General features: G+C 45.7%; 1 protein-coding gene across 1 annotated transcript; it reads right to left on the bottom strand.

Annotated features, from left to right (window-relative positions):
- Window positions 1-789: 789 nt before the first annotated feature.
- Window positions 790-22,988, bottom strand: LOC142008326 (uncharacterized). The gene is made up of 6 exons (XM_074985508.1): window positions 22,951-22,988; window positions 14,331-14,751; window positions 13,555-14,095; window positions 10,242-10,780; window positions 8,645-8,711; window positions 790-2,363 (listed from the first exon to the last, which is right to left on the bottom strand). Exons 1-6 carry the CDS (start codon window positions 22,986-22,988, stop codon window positions 841-843), a joined length of 3,129 nt encoding a protein of 1,042 aa, XP_074841609.1. The 3' UTR covers window positions 790-840.
- Window positions 22,989-23,208: the final 220 nt, after the last annotated feature.

Raw genomic sequence — 23,208 nt, forward strand, 5'->3', positions numbered from 1 at the left:
ATGGCTATGTCTACACTAGCCCAAAACTTCAAAATGGCCATGCAAAGGGACATTTTGAAGTTTACTAATAAAGGGCTGAAATACATATTCAGCACCTCATTAGAATGCCAGCAGCTGTGGCACTTTGAAATTGATGTGGCTCCTTTTCAAAAGGACCCTGGCAACTTCGAAATCTCCTTATTCCTATCTGCTGTTAGGAATAAGGGGATTTTGAAGTTGCCGGGGTCCTTTCGAAAAGGAGCCCCATCTGGACGAGTCGCATCAATTTCGAAGTGCCGCAGCTGCCAGCATTCTAATGAGGCGCTGAATATGTATTTCAGCGCTTCATTAGTAAATTTCGAAACGTCCATTTGCATGGCCATTTTGAAGTTTTGGGCTAGCATAGACACGACCATTGAGTTTGTTAAACTTAAAGCAAATGCATGTAGTCTTGGCATTCCCATGCTGTAGTAAGGGATAATGGTATTCAAAAGCAGACCTAGATTGTAGGAATATTGTTACTGTTGCTAATTTCAGTACTTTTTTTTTTAAATGGCATTTTATTCTGTTTACCTTCCCTCTTATATTTGTAGGTTTTGCAAAATCTGAGTTGGATGCCCAACTCTACAATCCAAGATGTTAACAGAGGAATCTCTTGGGAAAAGCAGAAACATTATTTGTGTTTAGCTGATGACAAGCCACCCAAAGACCATTTTAAAAATGCTTGTAATGGTAAGAATATTTTAATGCAACATTCTACACACATTCATACAATCTAGGATACAGAATCACTGAAGTAATATGGCAAAATTTAACATCCATTGCAAATTATCCATTCATGTTTATTTTGTTAAAGAGTAACTAAGATGAAATCCATAAGATCGATATGCTGGTGCCATGTTTGTGAGAAATCTGATTGATTCGCCCACGCACACAGTCAAGAGAAATGGATATCAATGTGCCATTATGCACTTCGAAAGAAGAGCGGAGGGATACGCTGGTCCACATAGCTCCCTCAGGCATCTGACCTCCAATTTGCTCGCCAATTGCTGTGGGTTGCATCTGATCACTGATCAAATGATTTAGAGTTATTTTAAGAACATTACATGAGTGGATCAGCTTTAAATTAAAAGCAAGGCTGGCAACTCCCCTCTCCGTAAATCTGAAGTGCTTCTGAGCAAGCTGTCCAGAAGAAACAATCTGTATCTGTTTCTCACTGGCTGTGACGTGAGTGAAATCCAGTAATTTATTTCTAACAGCTCCCGTAGGCAGTGCTGTAACAGAGACTGTAGCTGAGATGGCAGCGGAAACTGCAGATGGGATCCAGACGAGGCTAAATGTACTAATTCCAGAGCTGTCTCCAAAATATCGAACATTGCATTGAGCCGGAGAAAGGATCTCAAAGCTAAGCAGATCTCCACTGTTAACTTTTGTGGCACCAGAAGCAGATATCGATGTGTCTCTGTAATTTACACCTGCTTTATATATGTTTATTAATTCTCTGTTAGTACCATTCCTATTGATGTAAGACATCAATGTAAAGCCTTCACGGACACATGTAGGGCCCATGGAATAAAGTGCTTGTTGAAAAACAAATTTTATTACACCAGTTTCAGTGAACTTTATAGCTCTACCATCGTGAGATAAACTGACTATGTAAGGGTCGGAGACAGAAATCACTTTAAAAGTAGGTCGATAGTTAGTTTGGTAGTGCATAGCAGTGGACATCTGTGCACTCATAGCCACTGCACCTGTGTCATGAGACAACCAAAACAAACTGAGTGGAGTACGAAGGTCATAAATACTTAAGTCTCTGCTTTGGTTGCAGAATTGATTTGGACTCTTCAGAAACACAGAGAGAGTTTGGCTTGGTTCCACCTCTGCCGCGCTGCTTAAACTGGTGCTCTGAAAATATTTTCCCTCTGGTTGTTCAATGCGAACACCACTTAGTTCACAGCCTTTCTCCTCGGTGTTATTTAATTTCAAGGACAGCTGGAGAAAGTTTCTGCAGTTGTGCTTCACAGCAAAACTGAAGTCCATCCACAGCAAGCCATGCTGCCTGAATACCAGGTTGTTATCTTCAACAGATACAACTTCAGAGCGAAGCTTTCCCTCTATCTTCAAGTTTAAACCAGGGTAGATCTGAGAAGTGCCAGACTTTGCTGAGGGAAAAATAACGTTTGCAGCCCACGATTCAGAAAGCTTGTTCTCAATGGCTGCTGAACATACTGTGTCAGTGACTGGGGAGCAAGGGAAAGCTACCATTCCATCTTCACACTCTGAACAAGCTTGGCATTCCTGCATTTCTTTATTAAAGAAATATTCCTCTCCACACAGTCCCAAGGCTGCATCTTTTTCAGCAATTCCTAGGCATCGGAAGCCACCTGGTCATAGGAAGTAGGCAGTTTTAGTCACCAGTGCACCTTCTAAAAGCCCATGTGATGCAAAAACTTAACAGCTCTGCTGAGCAAGTATTTTTACAAGGCACTGAACACAAAACACTGCAAAAGCAGATTATTCAATATTGTCACAGTACGCTTGACTCCAAGCCTGGGTCAAACACTATGGCCTTCATACCTCACTCTCCTGCACCCAAACAGAGTGGAAAAGGGCAGCTGCAGGGATCATGGCCTCCAGTGCATGTTGGAGCTATTCTGGTGCAGCATACCAGTAAAGGATGAGGCACAATGGGGCTCTGCTCGACCACATCCCTTCCCCACACGTCCCCTCCCTCTCTTTAGGTGGAGGTTTGTGGGGTTGGCTGATACAAGTAGTAAAAGAGACACTTAACTGAAGCAGAGTTTCCTTGTGCAAGGAGGATCCCCCATCAGTTCCTCTGACAAATTTAAGCCCACTTTGCATGGGTGCACCTATTTATGTGGCAAATTGTAGTTCACAGAATATGGTCCTGAGAAACAAATATTTAAAAGGGGCCTCTAATTTGGGATGCCCGATATTAAAGAGCTCTGGCCTGATTTTCAGACGTGCTGAGCACACACAGCTGCTGTTGAGGGGACCCAGTAGCTTTGAAAAGAACCAGGCCACCAGCTTTCTAAACTTGGAAAATGTGCCAGAAGGGTAACCATGTTAGTCTGTAACTGCAAAATCAAGGAGAAGTCCGATGGCACCTTATAGACTAACAGATATTTTGGAGTATAAGCTGTCATTGACATTGCATCTGAAGAAATGGGTCTTTACCCATGACAGCTTATGCTCCAAAATATCTAATAATTTACAAGGTGCTATGGGACCTTTTATTTATTGGAAAAAATGTGAAGTCTCCTAAATAAAGGAACCATACATGAATATTAATGCCAAAAGATTAATAGCTAACATGCTCTCTGCAGCCTTTGGGAAGTGCAGGTGTAACCAAAAACCTTAAAGCCACTACATCTGAAACTTTTATAAAGCTGTGGACCTAAGCACCCTATATGCACATCCCACCTACTGTTGGAATAATCTTGGTACAAAACATGCCTTGTGAGGTATCATCTGAAAATTAACTCACTGATCATTAATATTCTTGTGTAATGTATATGCACAGTGGGTATTAAAAGTTGTGAGCATAGGCTGGAATGACTGAAGTTCATGCAATGTGTGTGTGTTGGGGTAATTGTTAAACAGATCTATCCTAAACAAAGGTATGTGTTTTTAGCTCAGTTTCCATATAAGCAGTAGTCGGGGCCATTAAGACAGCATGGGGAGGAGATGGCAGGAAACAGAACAGTTTATATTTTAGCCAACCCAAATAGGGGAGGAGAAAGAATGGAGCTCTCTTCATCACCAGAATCCATGTCACTTTCCTCAGCTTGAATAAACTTTACTTTGAGAGGCAGAATCCATTTTAAAGGTTTATTAGTCTATAAAGACAGGGGGATGAACCTCAAGTGATAGGCAACTGAATCAACTGATTATATGCAATGTTACCATACTATAAAAGTACATAAAGTGAGGTCTTTGCTGAAAACTAATGACGCTAATAAACCATGAAGTCTCAAGGGGTTCCATGGCAGCCCCAAGCCTGGATAAAGGATTGGTCAGATGAGTGTTGATGCACTGATTGTAAAACAACAATACGAATGAAATCTGATGCCAGTACGAATAATTGATTTAAAAAAAAATGTTGGCTCGGAAATCACCCAGATAAATAAGGTCCGCACTACCAATCATGCAATCGGGGTTGGATTGGTAAGTTGGCTACTGAAAGAAAATTACAACTAACACATATATTATTAATCAGAAAGTGAAACAGCTGAATGCTGTGGGCAACTGGAAAGCTTCAGAGGGAGGTGGAGAGATACTGATGTGATAAACTCAGATTAGCAGAGATGTGTTGGACAGCATTGGAAAAGATGTGTGGTTGAAGTCGTTTGGTCAGGGAATGAACTGAAACATGAGGCAGAAGTCAGACTCTTTCTTAGCAAAAGAGCTACAGGAGCATTGTCAGGATACAAACCAGTGAGTGCATGAATGATGGTAGCAAGATTCGAAGTGAAACTGTTCAACATCTTGGTAGTTCAGGTGTATGCAACCAAATCGGACAGCATGAAGGAAGAGATCCAGCTATACTATAAAGACTTGACAAAGACACTGCAGGAAATACTGAAGAGAGATGTGTTGATCATTGGAGGAGATTGGAACACAAAGGTCGGAATAGAAAATGAAGGTTGGAAGAGAGCCATGGGAAGATTTGGATATGGAGAAAGAAACGAACAAGGCGAGAAACTAAGAGTTTGCTATAGGGCACGAGATGGTTATCTGCAACACAAAATTCCCAAAAAAATGACTGTAGGAAGCGGACATGGCTGAGCCCATGGCTGTTGATGAGGATGATGAATGACACACTGAAGATTATTACATGCGTTTCACAGTGATATTAACACTATATAAGGAAATATGGATACTTCATAATATTATGTTTTAAAGTCTGTGACCAAACAGGAAGAAACAGGTTCCCAGATAAACAGGAGACAAGGCAGCTATTAACCTGTCACCTATGTAAATTAAGCACTGTGAAGTCAAAACAACAGAAGCCCCACTTACATATAGGGAGATGGGAAGCATACTGGAAGAGAAGAAGAGCATGAGGCATCCTGCCTCTTGAAACAAGTTCAATAAACTTTGGAAGATATAAACAGGGACAGAAGCCATTGCTGATCCACCACTAGAAGGACACATGGCAACAAAACTCTTGCAGGTTGAGAAACATGGGTCCTTCAGTCAAAAGGGTAGAGAGGCTTAAAGTCTCTGGGAATTGAATGTGGGTGAGAAATCTGCTTAGGCAAAGACTGTACTTTGCTAGATTAAACTTTAGACTTTCAGATTTGTATCTTTGCCTTTGTTTCAGCCGTAATGCTTTAACTACCTGGCATGACTTAATCTGTGCTCTGTTGTTAACAAATCTGTTTTTTATTATTATTATTATTATTAATTATTATAAACTAACTTAGTGATATGTTTAAAAGGAGAATGTATTTACCTCAACTAAGTTAATAAGTTGTGATGTGGTAGCGTGTTTCTTTAGCAGAACAAATAGACCTTATTCTCTGAACTTTCCAGGAGAGGGCTGGACAGTACAGAGTACATGGTTGATGGGAAAATTCTGGACAAGGGGTTTGCTGGAGTCACCTTGCTGGTTGTAACCAAGGCTGGTGGCAGGGAGAATGGGACTGAAGACAAGACAGTTGAGGCCAGAGTTACTGAACCAGGACTGGCACTCATGGTGCAGCCTGCATGCTTGTGGCCTAGCTTTGACCATCCCATGTTGGGAACTATAGCAACAAGGCATTTGTGAGGTACCCAGGGTTACAGAACAGACAGTGACACAACCTTTCACTGGTCTGGTCAACACCCTCCCTTTCCAGGTCGAAAATTAATGCATGACAACAAAGCACAGCTATTACTGGCTTACATGAAAGCTCCTTTTGCAATGTTTTGGCGGTGAACTGTGGCTGTAAATGTGAACACTCTGTTTCACAAATGCTGTGGCCATGTGAACATGATTCTTCTATTATACTTATTTTGACCTTGGAATGTCAAAAAAGTACGGTTGGGAAAAACATGTAATGTAGACAAAACCAGAGATCTAGTTTTTGGTACTATACTGTTCAGTAGGGGCCGGCACAGACTTTGCTGATATACACAAACTCCAAACAGATCAGGGAACACCTCGCTCTCGCCCCCTGGTGTATTTGTCTTTTACATCCTTCCCTGATGTTCCTTTCTTTCATTAACACTGAAACATAAGGCTGTATAACTGCATGAATGAGAGATCTGGAACCAGCCCCGCCTGTGTAACCAGACAGTATATACTCAAGAGAGCTGGTTGGGAAGTGGCAACTAGTTTCCATGAAAAAAATTAAAATGAATCTAAAATATTTTTTTAAACAACAACAAAAAAAAATCCCCATTAAAACTTTCTGGTTTTTCAATTGAAAAAAAAAAAACAAAAACTTTATTTCAGAAAACTATTTTAGGGATTTTAGTAAATAAATCAATAAATAAATTCATATTTATTCCAATTTTTTTCACTGGAGACAAGTTATTCAAATGAATTTCAACCTTTAAAATTTCATACTGATACAGTACTCATAATTATTTAAAAGAATAAAATGTATTTCTATTGAATACATTTGTCCCTTTTAAAATTAGTTTATATAATAAAAAGTTTTTTTTTCCTTAAAAGTAATTTGCTTCTTCAAAAATATTGTAATACTTATTCAAGTAAGTTTTTAGACTTTAGCGTAATACAGTTTTTTTCTGGGCAAGGTGAAGACGGAAGTCTGCTGTTCTTCCCAATTCACTGCTGGGTCTTTTGCAGGTAATCTAAAAACTGCAGTCAGCGTTCCAGCCCTGGAGTACCTACAAGTTAGGTGCCTACATTGTAGAAAATCTCTCCAGCACCATAGGACATGCAAGCCCTATAGGAGCACAGATGCATAATACACACTGATCTATGCAGAGATCAAGGCTGTTCTCTGAAGGAAGCACACTCCCACTCCACAAGGATAGCTGTTTTACAGTCCAGACTAGCACAGCCCTCAAAGTGTAGATCAGAGACATGGAAAAGAGGAGATTCCTCATCTTGTGCAACTCTATCCCAATTTGCTCTCTTTTTCCCTTCACACTAGAACTGTGCAGCCCACAGTTGTTGTTAAAGCTAGAACTGCCTTTGCATCTAGCTCCTGGAAGCCAACACGTCCAACTCTCAATCTCACGTGTCACATCTAATTCCCATCCACTCTTCCTTCCCTAAGCAGACATCTGATTTCAGCATCCCCATTGACAAGCTCATTAAACTTGTGTAAACTAAGGGTAGGTCTACGCTAGACTTTCAAGTCCATCCTAGATATACAGTTCCAGCTACGGCAATTAAGTAGCTGGAATCAACATATCTATGGTCACCTCATCTGGCCATCCTCACTGAAGGGAGGTTGACAGGAGAGTTTCTTACAAGAATGAGGACTACCAGCGTCAACTGTCAACCCCTCATAGTTCAATTTTGCATGTCCCCACTAGGTACACAAAATCAAATCCCGGAAGATCGACCCCGACCCGGTCAATCTCCCGGTAAACATAGATGTACCCTAAGGGACAGTCCTGAGCCAACACATCTTGTAAATAATCTTCCCATAACCATTAAGTTATTGAGAGAATGGAACTCTCTCTGCCTCGTGGCTGAAATGGAGTGATTTAGAGATAATGGAGATCACTGTTGCAAATTATAGCCAGTGATGCTGGGTAACCCTCTTCACCCTTTTATGGCAAAACATTAAACTGCAGTGTCCCCTTGTTTTCACTCTGGTTGCTATGGAGTCTGGGTAGGAAAGCACTGGGAGTGCCAGAGGAAGGACAAGGTTTAGCCTGACGGATCCCTCTCCTTTCTCTGCCGACAGTCCAATGGCAGAGATTATAAGCAGTGAACACTGTGCTGACATGTACCTCCTTTCGATTACTGTCTGGCTGACAGGCAGAACAAAAACCTCCTCAGGATTTAGCACATCCACTGCATACGTTAGACCCACAAATACAAAGCTGACTGCCAAACTCATTGGGAAGGGGCAACTGAAAGTTAATATATCAGGCCAAAGCTGGGCTGAGAAGTTTAACAGAACTTGTGGCTCTGAGTCACTCTGGTACTTTAGCAAATACCATCCTAAGAAACTGGAGCCTCACTTCTCAATATTACACAATACTGTGGCCACCACTTGTATCAGATACTGCAGAGGTGGAAGCTACATAAATACAAAGATTAGTCAAAAAAACTGCAAGAGATAAATGACTTTAGTATCCTTCCACACCTGTTTGCTGGCGGGGAGTAATGTTGATTTCAGAGGTGTTACTCCCAATTTACAGCACTGTAAGCAAAGGGATTGTCAGACTCACATCATCAAAGTAGTATAGGAATTAAAAAGGCAAGCAGAAGTAAGAAGAGCACCTGAAGCTGTAAAGATTATGCCTGAAGAAGCCCATTGGTCTCCCAAGACTTATTTTCCTTCTTGAAGCTACTGTTCTGTGCTGGGTGGGTGCCTTTGACTTTAATAGATTCCAGCATCCGAAGCACTCCAGGGCCCAGCACCTAGCAGGACTTTGCTCTTCATTGCCTACTTATTCTGTCACGGAAGGTGTGCTTATCTTCATTAATCACAGAAGGATAGGAACTTACCTGGAGTATTCAGGCATTTTACTCTCTCCCCACAAATGTTTGGAAATTCGACGCACTCATCTCTATCCTACAAATCACAAGAATCATGTTCAATTCACTTACAATGAAACGGCTAATATAAACATCCTGAAACAGGAAAACACTCACCTGGAACATTCAAAATATTTTTCGTTTGGTTCAATTATATAAAGCAACCAGTTAAACCATATTAGGTTTGCAAACCACATAACTGTACTACTTTTAATAATTTTGTAAAATAAACTTTTGAGGATGCTGAAGTGTGTCAATCATTTTAATGTAAGAGTTTTACCATTAATCAGTTGGCTTGCACAAGCACTGTGCTCACTGGTCTTTACTCAGACTGTCTCCCCCATTCTGACATTGCATTTTTCGGACTCTCTTTCTCTCTGACCATATCATTTTCTTCCCCACTTCCCTGCTCTGTCTCCCATTCACTTCAGGGTCTCTGAACCCTCACCATGATACTTCCGACATATGCCGCTTCATCTTCCTGAACAACCTGCTCTCTCCATCATGCTATTCCCCCACCTCAGAGTCTGAATTTCCATCGTTTTCCCTTCCTTCCAGTCCACAAACAGAGTTGTTTTTCCATTTTTTTCTCCTCTTTCCTTATACAAATGGTCTCACTGAATCATGCAAATTTCTTCAAATCTGACCCATTCCTACTTCCTTCCTCCCACCATCCAGCCTCCATCAGAACCACTGTCTGATCTCTAATTATTTCTTACCTTGATTATGGCAGCTTCATTCTCCCCAGCGATCCAGACATCCATCACACCACCCTTTTAACATACCTGGAACACTGCCACTAAAGTAATTTACTCTGTACCTTTCAATGAGCACATCCACCCTCTTCTCAGCTTCCTCCCTGGGGTTCTGTACCAGCTATATTATCTGTAAATTCTGTCTATGCATTTAAACCCCTTTGTAATGTGATTCCTACTTACTTCTCTGTCATGGTCTCGTTTCACTGAACCCCTCATCTACATAAGTTTTTCCCAAGCCACATGTCTACCAATTGAATCCATGTCCCTCTTCAGTTCTCAACTCTGGAACTTTTCATGCCTACTCAGATAGCTGGAACTGCCTTTGTAATGTGCTGCTTCCACCCACTTCTCCAAGTCCCTCATTAAAATACACTTCCCTAAGAAAGCCTATAAACCACAACCTATGTTACTGGGGTGGGGGGTGGGGAAGAGAGATGCACGTGTAAATGGTGGAATTAACTAGAACAGAGATAAATAGGCTTGGTTTTTTCATGTCCTTTCCTCTGTGCAACAGCAGTTTAAATTTTAAACTCTCTGAGACAAGAGGCTTGTTTTCCACCCTGTCTCTGAAACACCAAATATGTTGTAAATACTAGCAACAATGAATTTCTGCTAAATACATTTCTTAAAGCATAGATCTTACTATTAACACAGGTGAACCTTAGAATACTAACTTGGCATGGCATACAAAAAACTTGCACTCAAATTAGGATCTCTCTCTTGAATAGCTCCAATGTCAGCATGACATCCTCTGTATGCCTGACAAAATGCTTGATCAACTTATTAAAATACACAGAATAATATTTCACCTGGCAAATCCGATCGGCATTTGCAGAACATTCAGACATTTGGAAAAAACCAGCAGGGCAGAAGGTGCATTTTTCACACTGTGATGGTGTCTTTTGGAAATTGCAAAATTCGTCACTTTTACAAAGGCCACACTCCAATAAAGACTCGCCAACATCAATCACTTTTGCATCAATTTCTACTTTACGCACAGAGTACGATTTCTGGAGATGATTTCTGACCTGGTTCTGAAGTCCTTGAAGCTGAGCTTCAAAATAATGTTGAATATCCTCATGCAAACCCTGAAACGACATTTGCTTCACTGTGTCAAAAAGCATGCCATACTGAACTTTTATCAGATCCATTTGCTCACGCATTTTTCTTTGCTGTTCAAGAATTTCTCGTTGCTGACTAACTAATGCACTCTGTTGGTCAGCAAGTTTTTGTTGTAAATCCACAATTACTATCTGTTGGCTTTTTAACATTTCAACAAATTTCTCTTGGCCTTTTGCAAGCTGCAGTTGTAATATTAGTGCATCTTCAGATGGAACTTCATTTTCTCCTGAAATACAAGCATTTTATTACTTTTCTGACAAAAAATAATTGTCCAACTTATTCAAAGACATTAAAAATTCCATCAGACCTTCTTTTAATTAAACATGATTTAATATAACAACATCCTTACTTTGGAGATCTAAAACAAAAAAAAAGCTTTTTGTATATCTGTGCTATAAATCCTGAAGCTTGAGTGCACAAACAAAAAATTAAAACCTCTTTAGATGTGTTTTCATAATCAAATGATAACTGACTTTTTTCAACTACCCTTTTAAAGTTAAAACAGTTGATTTTCCTATTGCAATAATCCACACAGTCTCAGGGCTTTCATGTTTAATAGCAGAATTTTACTTATCTACTATGTTTTATGTATTTACTAATAAGTAACACTTTTCTTATATCTTGTTTCAATACTCCCATACTCAGGAACTAAGGACCTGATCCCAAATACACTCATGCACAAGTAACTTTGTACAAGCAGTCCAATTGAATGCAAAGTTCAAAGGCAGAAACTGTAATAATGTCTTGACACCCACTGTTTCATGGGGCAGCCCTTTTGGGACTGGAAAAAAGGATAGTTCAGCATACCTCTTTGACCCATGTAACAGCTTGAGAATCCAACTGGCAAACAAAGTCACTTTGTTTAATTTTTGTTAGTTTTAAAATACAAGCTTCTCATCCATTCGAGAGCGTAAACAAAGTGACCCGATCACATTAGGACTGCCCAATTAAGCAGTGGTTGTTAAGACATTATTACAATTTCTTCCTTTGAACTATGCCAATGAAGTTGCGAGTTCCACCCCACAAGACTGCTTTTAATCATAATATACCCAATAAAAGATCAAAACAAGAAGCAGTCAAGTAGCACTTTAAAGACTAGCAAAACGGTTTAAACCATTTTGCTAGTCTTTAAAGTGCTACTTGACTGATTTTTGTTTTGATAGTGTATAGACTAGCATGGCTTCCTCTTTGTTACTATCCAATAAAAGATCCTGAGAGATTGTTCAGAGGGTTTCTCCAAAAATTTACTGTCCTAAACTGTCTCAGCCCTTTGATTTTTCCCTCAGGAGCTTGGCACACAAAATTCCCATTTTCCATCAGTCTTGGCCAAAACCAAGACAACTTCCTGAAGTTGTTTTAAATGTGTGTCCCTAAATTTTCAAAACTGGCTGAGGACATGGGACATCCAGGTCTTTGCACGTTGGATCTGATTTCCAGAGGTGGTGAGGACCTTCATCTCCCTATTGATTCCAGGCAGCATGGTAGCCACTCACCACTTACGACATTTAGCATCTGAGTGTCTCGCATCTGGTACCTCCAATCCTGAGGGGCTGGAAATCCTGTGCGGCACTTACGAATATACTAAGCTTGCTCCTTTGCTGTCTGAGAGCTAGAGTACCAAATGCTGGCCTTTGAGTCAGGCACTTGAGCTCATGGCCCTACCTAATCCAAAGGCATGATACTCTGCCCACCAGCTTCCCCAGGCCAAGTCAAGGTACTGGGGCCATGCTCTGTGTGGCTGATAGCTACTGTAGGACCTGGGACAAGGTGAGAGGGGGGCCCAGCTCTGTGTCCCACAAGGAACAGGGCCAAGAGAAAAGGGGTGGGGCCTACAGCAGAGACGCCTTAGCGCTGCCTGGACCACAGCAGTGGGGCCCCTCACTCTTTCTCACAGCCATGTGGAGTAGTGCTCCCATGGCACTCAAAGGGGTCCACAGTTCAGGCCGCCACTACTACCCGAGTGAAATTTCAGGTGCCAAAGGAGCTGCCCCCTTTGCCCTCTCATCGGAGGAACTGGCCTCCCCTTTTGCAGGTGACAGCGCACAGTGTAAGGTGGGCAGAACCCAGCCTCTTGCAAACAAAATCAAACCCGGGATCTCTACTGCAGAAGCTGAAAGCCAGGGGCCTAGTGGCTAAGGCTGTAGGGCAAACTCCTTATCATATACAGTGAACTCTTGAAATGCTTGATTTTGAAGTCCCGCTCCTTCCCGCACCCCGGTTCAGCCCCCCAGCCCTGGTTCAAACCCCTCATGCACAGGTCTGGCTCACCACCCCTGCCCACAGCCTTGGTTCAACACGCTCCCCATCCCCCGTTCAAACCCCCTGTGGCCCAACTCACCACCCATGCCCAGCACCAGCAGACACCCCCCACAAAGCCAAACAGCCTTGGCTCAACTCCACCCTCCTCCGCAGCCCTAACCCACCCCAGCCTTAATCCCCCCGTGCTCCCCTCCCTCAGCCACAGCCCACCACCAGGCTTAACCCTCCCCAACCACCCCCCTCCACCCCATGACTTACCTTTCAAAAGGAGCTCTGAGTACTCCTACTGCTTTCCCAGCTGCAGGACAGCGTTCCACTAGGGAAAAAAGCTGTCGTCCCCCGCAACTTACGGGAAATTGGAGTTAGGCAAGAGTGCCTGGGAATACAACCCTCACAGAACTCAAGGGACCCCTGTACTATTTTGGTTGTGGCCATCCGCCTATCACCCCCCAACACACTCCACTGGCCTCAGCCCCTCCCCCAGCCAGCCCAGCCCAGCCCCCCCAACAAAGCCCCTCTCCACACTGTGCCAGCCCCATCCAGCGTGGGGGCCGGCCCGGCCCCATACACTTTGGATGTGTATTACAACAGCTTCTGCCTAGAACTTCCTCGCAGCCCCAGGTGCGCTTGGAAGCGGAGCTGCATCCAGCCCCCGGCTCTCGCTCCAAGCGCCCCGGTGCCAGTAGCTGGGGCAGTACAACACACGCTACCCAGACGCTGCGCGGGTTACCCGGCACCCACCTGGCTTGACATCGCAGATGAGCTGCACACCCAGCTCCGAGGGCGGGTAGGCGAAGCCTTCAGCCAGGGACTGGGCGGCTCGCTCGGCCTCCCGGAGCAGGGCGGGCTGCGGGCAGGCCGCTCCGGGCCGGGAGTCCTGAGTCCGGCTGCCCAGCCGGGCCTTGTGGCGCAGCCGCGGGGGCAGCTTGCACTCAACGCCCTTGCACTCCCGGCTGGTGCTGTTGGCCCGGGCAGCGCACTCCCCCCGCGGGCAGCTCTCCGCGGCGCCCCTAGCGGCCGGGGCAGGGAGCTGGGGACTGAGCGCGCCCGCGCTGCCGGAGGGGAGGACGGGCAGGGGCTGGGCGGTGCGAAGGGAGGCGGGGGACGGGCGGCCGGCTCTGCCCGAGCAGCGGGGCCCCAGGCACGGCTGTCTGGGCGGATCTGTGCCGCCGCCGCCGCACGGCGCGCCCGGGCAGCCTTCAGCGCCGCCTCCTGCAGCCAGCAGCCAGAGGCAAACGCCCAGCCAGCAGCAGCGAGCACACCGCAGCATCTCCGGCCGCATCTGCAAGAGACACAGGCGGGTCAGGGAGGGGGCCGGTGCCGCGTACCCCGCGCAGCGGCCAGCGGGGCTCCGTGTCCCTCTCCCCTCGCTCACTCCCGCCCCCGGGCACGTTTGCTCCCTGCAGGGCGGCTCCAGAGCCCCATCTCTGCTCGCCGGCTGCAGAGAAATCCCGCCGGTGTCAGCCCCCGGGCGAACTCTTCCCCGAGTGGGGCGTGATCGCGGCCGGCTGCTTTACCCGGGGTAAGGCGCGGCGCGGCGCGGCGCTGCACCGGAGGAGGCCCCAGGCCAGGAGCCGAGGGAGTTTCCCTTCCCCAGCTGTGGGGCCTGACCTCCCCCGAGCCGGGAAGAAAGTTACTGGAGAACATTCCTCAGCATCCCCCTCCCAGGCGCCTCCCTTTAACTCTTGCGACTCCCCCGCCCTGGGCTGCGGGGAAAGACGCCGCCGGAAAAGTTCCGCCGAGGAGCGCTTTGCAGTTGCGCCCGGCGGGGCGGGGAGGGGGCCGCGCAGGTACCGCGAAGAAAAACCAGGGGGACGAACCCCCGCAGGGTCCGCGCTTCCCGTGAGGCGAGGCGAGGCTGGAACGCAAGGCCAGGGGCCAGCGAACGAGTCACGCTTGGCGGTGTTCAGTAGGAAGGCGACCTTTAGCTTCCGGACCCTGGGGAGGGGGAGAGGAGTGGTTTTCACTTTAAACCAGTGACATTGCTAGAGTGGAAGCCTGTTGCTCTCTAGTTTAAGAAACTCTGCCCCTCTCTGATCCTAGCGAGAGATTTAAGGAGGTGTGAGAAGCAGTGCCCCCTTCCTGTGCTCCAAGGCGTGGGTAGCTCACAAATCTCATCTCCTCCGGATGTTTAGGGAAGGAGAGAGGGCACATTTGCCTTGCAAAAGCATGTCTACTTTATTACCACATACAGAGGTATACATCTCATAGGGCTGGAAGGGACCCCAGGAGGTCATTGAGTCCAGTCCCCTGCCCTCTTGGCAGGACCAAGCACTATCCCTTTTTTGTTTTGTAGTAACAGAGTGGGAGCTGTGCTAGTCTATAAACTATCAAAACAAAAAGCCGTCAAGTAGCACTTTAAAGACTAGCAAAATAGTTTATTAGGTGAGCTTTTTATGGGTCAGACCATAGCCAGACCAGAACAGACTCAATATTTAAGGCACAGAGAACCAAAAACAATAAGCAAGGAGGACAAATCAGAAAAAGATAATCAAGGTGAGCAAATCAGAGAGTGGAGGGGTGAGGGGGAAGGTCAAGAATTAGATTGAGCCAAGTATGCAGACAAGCCCTATGGAGTCACTATGAGGACTCCTTTCCTCCTTTAAGGAAAATGGATAATGTTTAAGCAATTGAATTCTATAGGGGCTTAGTTTAAATGTGAATCAAGCCCTCTGCATCTTTCTCAAACTGTTACCCTCTTGTGATCAATATGTTCTGTATTAAAGGCATTGAGAGAAGTTCAGTGCAAAAAAACCAAAACCACCAAAACCTCTGAAGAATAAGGGGTTTTCTTTTCTAAAAAGCACACTGTTGAGTGTAAAAGGAAGACAAAAATGAACTTCTGGTACTAGTGAAGAATTTTGCACAATAATTCAAATGTTTCTGTAGAATATTATGGATGAATCTGCTGTCATTTGACTGCCCTCTGTAAATAGTTTATATTGATCTTTGCTTCCAGCTGTGAAAAGTTTTGTTTGTTTGTCTGGTTGTTTTAAGTGTATCTGTTTAGCTTCAAGACACTGGGCCTCACTTTGGTAAACCTTAAAAAAAGACTCAAATTAAAACCTATTTTAAAGAAAATTCTAAAAATCAAATTAGAAATGTTTGAAATGTCGATGCAGATCCACCTGGGTTTATTATACTAAAGAAAGATTTTTTTCAGTTAATCCAAGATTTAGGCTGGGTCTACACAGAGCTCTGCTCAGCGCTGCTGCCGGCAGAGCTATGGAAAGCGAGCTTCTTGGGATTGCAAATGGCTGCCTATTTGCATACTCCCGAAACTCATTGTCACAACCACATGAGAGTTCGGTGCCGGCAGAAGGGAGTGCTGGCACTGCAGAGGCCATCAGGATGTGCCTCTACCAGCTAAATCCCCTTCTGTTGCCAGTTTCAGGCATAAATGACTGGCGACAGTTTAGCTGGCAGAGGCACATCCACAGGGCCTCTGCAGTGCCAGTACCCCCTTCTGCTGGCACCGAACTCTCACATGGCCGTGGTAATGAGCTTCAGGAGTATGCAAATAGGCAGCCATTTGCAATCCCAAGAAGCTCACTTTGCATGGCTCTGCCAGCAGCTGCTCTGAGCAGAGCTCCATGTGGACCCAGCCTTATTGTTTGGTTTGGTCTTTCTAATGAGAGATAATATTAATTGCAGTATTACTGTTTCTGTAAAGGGAACAGCCTTTGAATAGGTAGCTATCTCTCCTCCACCCACCCCCGCTATAGCAATTTTTCTTACATCTTGTGTCTGTCCAATACTTTCAGAAGCAATAGTACAGTTTTTTGCTGTGGTTAACACAATTTTCTAAGTTACTATGAGGGCTCTATAAATGTGTATCCAAAGAGCTCACAATCTTTAACTTAAACAACACGGAGTCGAGTGACACCTGAAAGACTAACAATTTGAGTATGGCATAAGTTTTCACAAGTTGCAGCTTACTTCATTGGATGCATGAAGTGAATGAAAAAGAAGCAGATGACAGGGTTACAGAGATGGGAGTGTTACATGAGAGTTATTTCAGCCAGGGTTGAGGTAGATAAGAAGGTGAGAATACCTAAAGGATCTCACCACACTTTGAAGTGATTCAGGCTAGGGTGCATCTACTATCAGCCTGTCGGGTACAGGTAGAGCTGGCACAGTGCAGAGGAGAGTGTTTCAGTACCTGATTGGTTGTGTTAAGATGCTAACCTCCAGCTGACACAGGCAAGGCTCCCTCACACCAGAGGCAGGGGGCAACACACTGACTCACAGACCTCGCTGCCTCAGTAGTGATAGTTGGGTCAGGGAGGGATGAAGCATCAGTATGGTTTCTGAGGGAACCAAGCTGCAAGAGTGCGGAGGGGCTGGGAAGCTGCACCATGGACTTTTTGGACATAACTTCCCCTCAATAATATTCAGAGAACCTGCTGTGCTCCATGGATCTAGTTCCTCCTTACCGAGTAGGGGATAACACATACATAGTATAGTACCTCCCAAGTAGTGTTCATAACTCCAGCACCTCATCATAACTCTGTTAGTTATGAAAGTAAAAGTTGCTTGAGCCCCAGCACCAGTTTCATTACAAGTTAAACACTGTTCCCAAACTAACTCACGTGGGACTCTAAATGAGCAGTCATGCGAGCAGATTGTACATATCTTCTTAATGACACGTCCTCTTTCATTCTGACATGTCCTGATGAGCAGCAAAACAACTAATCTTGACATTTAAAGTGCAATCATTGGTATATGTGTTAGAACCCCTTGTGGTGAATGAGACAGTTCATGCACTCAGAGCCAATGTTTCATGCGCTCTGTGAATTCAGGGATGACTTTGCTTCAACTGTGGCACACCTTACACTTAAAAAAAACAAAAAACAAAAAATCCCAGCCTGTGACAGTGCTGGGTAGCAGCACGGTGACCATCCGTCCCATTTTTGGTGGGATGGTCCCATATTTGGGATGCCAAAAAGGAGTCCCTACTTATTTCAGAAAAAGGACTCATTGTCCTGTATTTGCCACCAGAGCTGCACAGGCGCAGGGCTCGGGGAAAGTGGGGCAGAAGCACTGTGACTGCGCCGTCCCTGCTGCTTTCTTGGGGCTCAGGGAAAGCAGGGGGAAGTGCCGCGGCTGTCCTGTCCCTCCTGCTTTGTCAGGGCTCCTGGGAGCGCTGGAGGCTGCTGCGGCCTGGGGCTTGGGGAAGGCAGGCGGCTGCCCCCACCCCCATATCTCCCTGTCCTGTATTTGGGACAGGGAGATATGGTCTCCCTAGGCATCAGCTCCTTTTGGGAAGCCAGGGATGTGCTGGCACAAGTCTGTCCACAACTAATGGCCCCTTGCCTCAACCTGAGGGGAAGAGTTACTGGACCCAGTGCCACCAAATTTCAGGGGATACTCATGAAAGAAAGGTTATGAGGGTTATGGGGTCAAAAGCCGGGCGGCAGGCTGGGTGGCTCTGCTCACTGCTGTGCCCCGTTGCCCCTAAGCTGGAGCCGCATTGCTATGAGCACAGGGAAGTTCTTTGTTCCTGCTCTCACCAGTGTGGTAGTCAGAAGTCACCAGTGTGGTGTTCTGACAAGTCTCCTGCTCCATCAGTGATGATAACCATTTGGCTGTGTGCATATGCTCCCTCTGTATATCACATTAGCCATCTGTACAGGGCTAATGGGATAGACTCCAGGAGCCCTCAAGACCTTGTAGGTAGTCTGTCATGTATGAGATGACGTCTTGAGCTTGCACAGGCTCATCAGTTGTGGACTTGCATGTGGCTGAGGAGTCCAAGCTTTGAATGGCCTGGGCATTCACAGTAGGGGCAAGGGAATTGTCCTGGCTCTGTTGGTGTGGCTGCTGCTGTTGCTTTCTTCCTCTCATGAGTATCAATGAGGTGTATGTGTCGCTGCTCTTCAAAGTTGTCCTATGCGTGTCGTACGAGAGCACGCCAGCCTGTTCAATCTTTTGCATGCTGCTCTAGCTGATCTGGTTTTAAACCAGCATGAGCAATGTTGGCCTTCACGCAGTCTTTATACCTCTTGCAAGGCCTACCTTGATTCCTTTTGCCTTGGGAGAGTTCACCGTAGAGGAGTTGCTTAGGGATTCTTGACTCCTCCATTCGTATGATGTGCCCTGTCCAGCAAAGTTGGGCTTTGAGAATCATGGCTTCAATGCTCGTGGTTCGTGCTCTGTCCAGGACTTCCAGGTTCGTAACTCAAAGACCACAAAATCAGAAAATTATTGGAGGGGTAGCCGTGTTAGTCTGGATCTGTAACAGCAACGAAGGGTCCTGTGGCACCTTATAGACTAACAGAAAAGTTTTGAGCATGAGCTTTCATGAGCGCAGGCTCACTTCATCAGATGCTGGTCTTGGAAATCTGCAGGGCCAGGTATAAATAAGCCAGAGCAAGGGTGGGGATAACAAGGTTAGCTCAGTCAGCAAGGGTGAGGCTTACTACCAGCAGTTGATCTGGAGGTGTGAACACCAAGGGAGGGGAAGCTGCTTCTGTATTTAGCCAGCCATTTGCAGTCTTAGTTTAAGCCTGAGCTGAGGGCGTCGAATTTGCAGATGAATTGTAGCTCAGAAATTTATCTTTGGAGTCTGGTCCTGAAATTTCTTTGCTGTAGGATAGCTACTTTTAAGTCTGCTACTGTGTGGCCTGGGAGATTGAAGTGCTCTCTTACGGGTTTTTGTATATTGCCATTTTGTATATTGCCATAGTATACTACAAGACAAGCCCAAGAGAGAAACCAACAGAACACCACTAGCCATCACCTACAGTCCTCAGCTAAAACCTCTACAGCTCATCATCAGGGATTTACAACCCATCCTGGACAATGATCCCCCACTTTCACAGGCCTTGGGAGGCAGACCAGTCCTTGCCCACAGACAACCTGCCAACCTGAAGCAAATCCTAACCAGCAACTATACACCGCACCACAGTCACTCTAACTCAGGGACCCATCCATGCAACAAACCTCGTTGCCAGCTCTGCCCACATATCTACACCAGCAACACCATTACAGGACCTAACCAGATCAGCCACACCATTGTGGGTTCATTCAGCTGCACATCTACCAATATAATTTATGCCATCATGTGCCAGCAATGCCCCCTGCTATATACATTGGACAAACTGGACAGTCTCTACGTAAAAGAATAAACGCACACAAATCAGATATTAGAAATGGCAATATACAAAAACCTGTAGGAGAGCACTTCAATCTCCCAGGCCACACAGTAGCAGACTTAAAAGTAGCTATCCTGCGGCAAAGAAATTTCAAGACCAGACTCCAAAGAGAAATTTCTGAGCTACAATTCATCTGCAAATTCAATGCCCTCAGCTCTGGCTTAAACTAAGACTGCAAATGGCTGGCTAAATACAGAAGCAGCTTCCCCTCCCTTGGTATTCACACCTCTAGATCAACTGCTGGTAGTAAGCCTCACCCTTGCTGACTGAGCTAACCTTGTTATCCCCACCCTTGCTCTGGCTTATTTATACCTGGACCTGCAGATTTCCAAGACCAGCATCTGATGAAGTGGGTCTGTGCTCACGAAAGCTCATGCTCAAAACTTTTCTGTTAGTCTGTAAGGTGCCACAGGACCCTTCATTGCAAAATCAGAAAAGGATTGAAGGCGCCCAACCAGGTTTATTGAAATGAAGCATGATCTTAGCTTCCCCAGACCGGGTGTCTACAGTTAGGCTAACACTTGTATGCTCGTTATAAAGGGCCGGCTCAGTCAATGCCAGGACTGCAGCACTGCCCCTCAGGCCAGAGAAAAAAGACCCTTTTGGTTACACTTTTATACACAGGTCCTATAGGGGGATTGAGAATGTGGGTGGGCACAAGCCCACCCACACCTACAAGATCCCGCCCCCATAGGGCGATCCACAAACCCTGGAGCCCAAATAAGTATGGGGAACATCTAAAAAGAAAAACAGGGATGGGTGTGGTGTTCAAAGGACCAGAATGAGGGAACTGGTGGGGGACACCAAGCAGAAAGCCTCAGACAATACCCACTGGTCCCCAAAGGCCTTGAGGGAGTCAGTGGATGTCACCCAGAGGAAATCGGCCCAGATATGTGAACCAAGCAGGAACCAAAGTGGGTCCCACAGTCCCACCCCTCTATCCCCTAAAACCAGCCTCCTCTCCCTGGTCCTACAAATGACCATCTTGGCTATAGCCTGGAAGAGGCCGTGACTTTGTGGGGCCATGGATGGGGTGTAAAAGGATTAGGAGGTGTAGGGAAAAGTGCAGCCAGAACCTCAACAGGACATTCTGGAGGGAAGGGAAGAGAGATTGCAGCCTGGTGCACTCAGGATAGATGTGCACCAGGGTCTCCTTCATGCCACAAAAGGAACAAGTGTGGGGGACGGGCATACCATGCCAAGTACACACCCATGTTCACCACACCATGGAGGATCTTTCAGCTGACATCCCTGGCAGGCCATGGGACCAAGGTGGAATACAGACTGGCCCCCCAGGGCTTCCCAGCCTACACTGCTGGCAAAAGGTTCCGCCACTTGGAGTCCAGGCAGGGCATGAGGATGTGGACTTTTATACATAGGTACAAACAAGTTACACATCACTCCTAATGTAACAGGTTGCCACCCTCTGAGGTACTGCATCCACATCATGGTTTGATCAAAACATTGCTATTCATCCTGTCGTCATCCTGACTCTATCCTCTGCACAGGTCACTATTGGTCTCATTCTCTAGAGGGAGTGTTCTGCTATTGGGATGTTCTGGTACTGACTTGAATGCCTTTATCCATCATGCTGTCAGTTCAGCCTCTGTCCGGAGCCTGAGTCAGTTATTTGTGGGGAGTGTGTTGCTACCAAGATGTTTCTCTCCTTCGTGAACTGTTTCGTTACCCCTCTGGAATGTGCTCCCAGTCTGTGCCTAGAACTTTTTAGTGGTTTATACCATTAACCCTGTTTGTGCCAGATATTGTTAGCAAAGCCTGCTCATAGTTTAGCATTAGCAAAGTCTTGGTGGTTGTGGCTTAGGCCTTAGACCTCAAAGCAGGCTTGTGATACATGGGCTTATGTTTCCGTCACTCATCTTACTACAGCCTATAGGCTCTCCCCACCCTCTATTCCTATTGGCCGGGAATTGCAGCCAGTGGGAGTGACAGGGGGAAGTGCCTGAAAGTGCAGGATGGTGAAGAACCACCAATTCCCCCTGTCCCCTCCCACATCTTCTTCTCCTCCCAGATGCCACTTGCCACTCTGGCACTACACCTCCCGCCAAGACCTCACACCTCCAGCCCATTCCAGCACCCTTCCTCTCTCCCAGACCCTGCACTCCTATCCGCAGCCTACTTCTACTCCCTACCTCCCACCTAGACCCTGAACCCTTGCCCTCTGCCTGCTCATTCTTGCCCAGACCCCCCACCCAGGGACAGGAGGGCAACTAACAGATCATCCCTACACCTGAGCTGGATAAGGTCTTGACCAAATAAAGGTTATCAAAAATGGTATGGCCCAGGATAGCATATGTCTGGTCAGGATGGACTGCTTCCACTAGCCCAGACCCCAGCTGTGAGAACCCTAACTGAGAGAATGCTCCTCACTGTTGTATTCCCTGTTTGACCTGTTTGTTTTGTCCCGTTATTAAACCTGAGTCTTTGAAACTCAACACACATAATCTTTGTGTCGTACATATGGTCAGTGCCTATATTCAAAGACAGTGACTAAAGGCAAGAATATCTGCTCAGCACAATTAATGCTCAGGAAGCGAGCTCTACAGGAGTCATTCAAGGCAACAAGTAAACTTTAGTTATCAAAATGCTCCTTCAAGGCCTTACAAGTTTGAATGGCTTCCTGCTGTGCTTCTCTAATTGCCCTGGTACCTGGCTGCTCAAAATCAGCAGCCAGCTAATCACCATCAGTTCTCCACTTCTGGGAAACTTTCCCCCTTTGCTTTGCAAATGTTATGGGTGTAAGGAATGTGTCAGCAGGAACTCAGTATTGCTGAAGGAATTTGAGGAATGTGTCCTTTAGAGATCATTTGCATGAAAATGCAAAGGTGAGCATATGTGATACTTTGTTGCAAGACCTGATGGGCAGCAGATGAAGCAACAGGGTTTCACCTATTGTAAGTATCATGTTATTGTAAGGTCACAATTTATGTTATCACCCAGTGTCAGAATTGTGGATTCTCACCAATGCTTGAAGTTGTTCTGAGGGTACAGGGCAGACATCATAACTATGTAAGATATGGATTGCACAGGGCTCCCCTCCTCTTAGCATTATGAGGAAGCAGGTGAGAGGGGGTTATGGGTCAAATCAACTGGGTAGGTGCCTGGGTCATCTAGCCATAAGCTTGGTTTGATTAAGTTTTTTTCCCACTGTTCAAAGGTAGAACTAAAAACCCAGCTCAATTCTGTAGCCTGTAATCACTCTGTGAGAATCTACTGTGAT

The sequence above is a fragment of the Carettochelys insculpta genome, chromosome 2 (assembly GCF_033958435.1).
Source record: "Carettochelys insculpta isolate YL-2023 chromosome 2, ASM3395843v1, whole genome shotgun sequence".
Taxonomy (NCBI): Eukaryota; Metazoa; Chordata; order Testudines; family Carettochelyidae; genus Carettochelys; species Carettochelys insculpta.

Excerpts from the sequence above, each read along its gene's own strand:
- LOC142008326 (XM_074985508.1), bottom strand. The coding sequence starts at position 22,988 with ATGTCTGCCCTGTACCCTCAGAACAACTTCAAGCATTG. Across the intron at positions 10,781-13,554 it reads CATCTGCGATGTCAAGCCAG|GAGAAAATGAAGTTCCATCT; the intron begins GTGGGTGCCGGG and ends CTTGTATTTCAG. Across the intron at positions 2,364-8,644 it reads AAAATGCCTGAATACTCCAG|GTGGCTTCCGATGCCTAGGA; the intron begins GTAAGTTCCTAT and ends TCCTATGACCAG.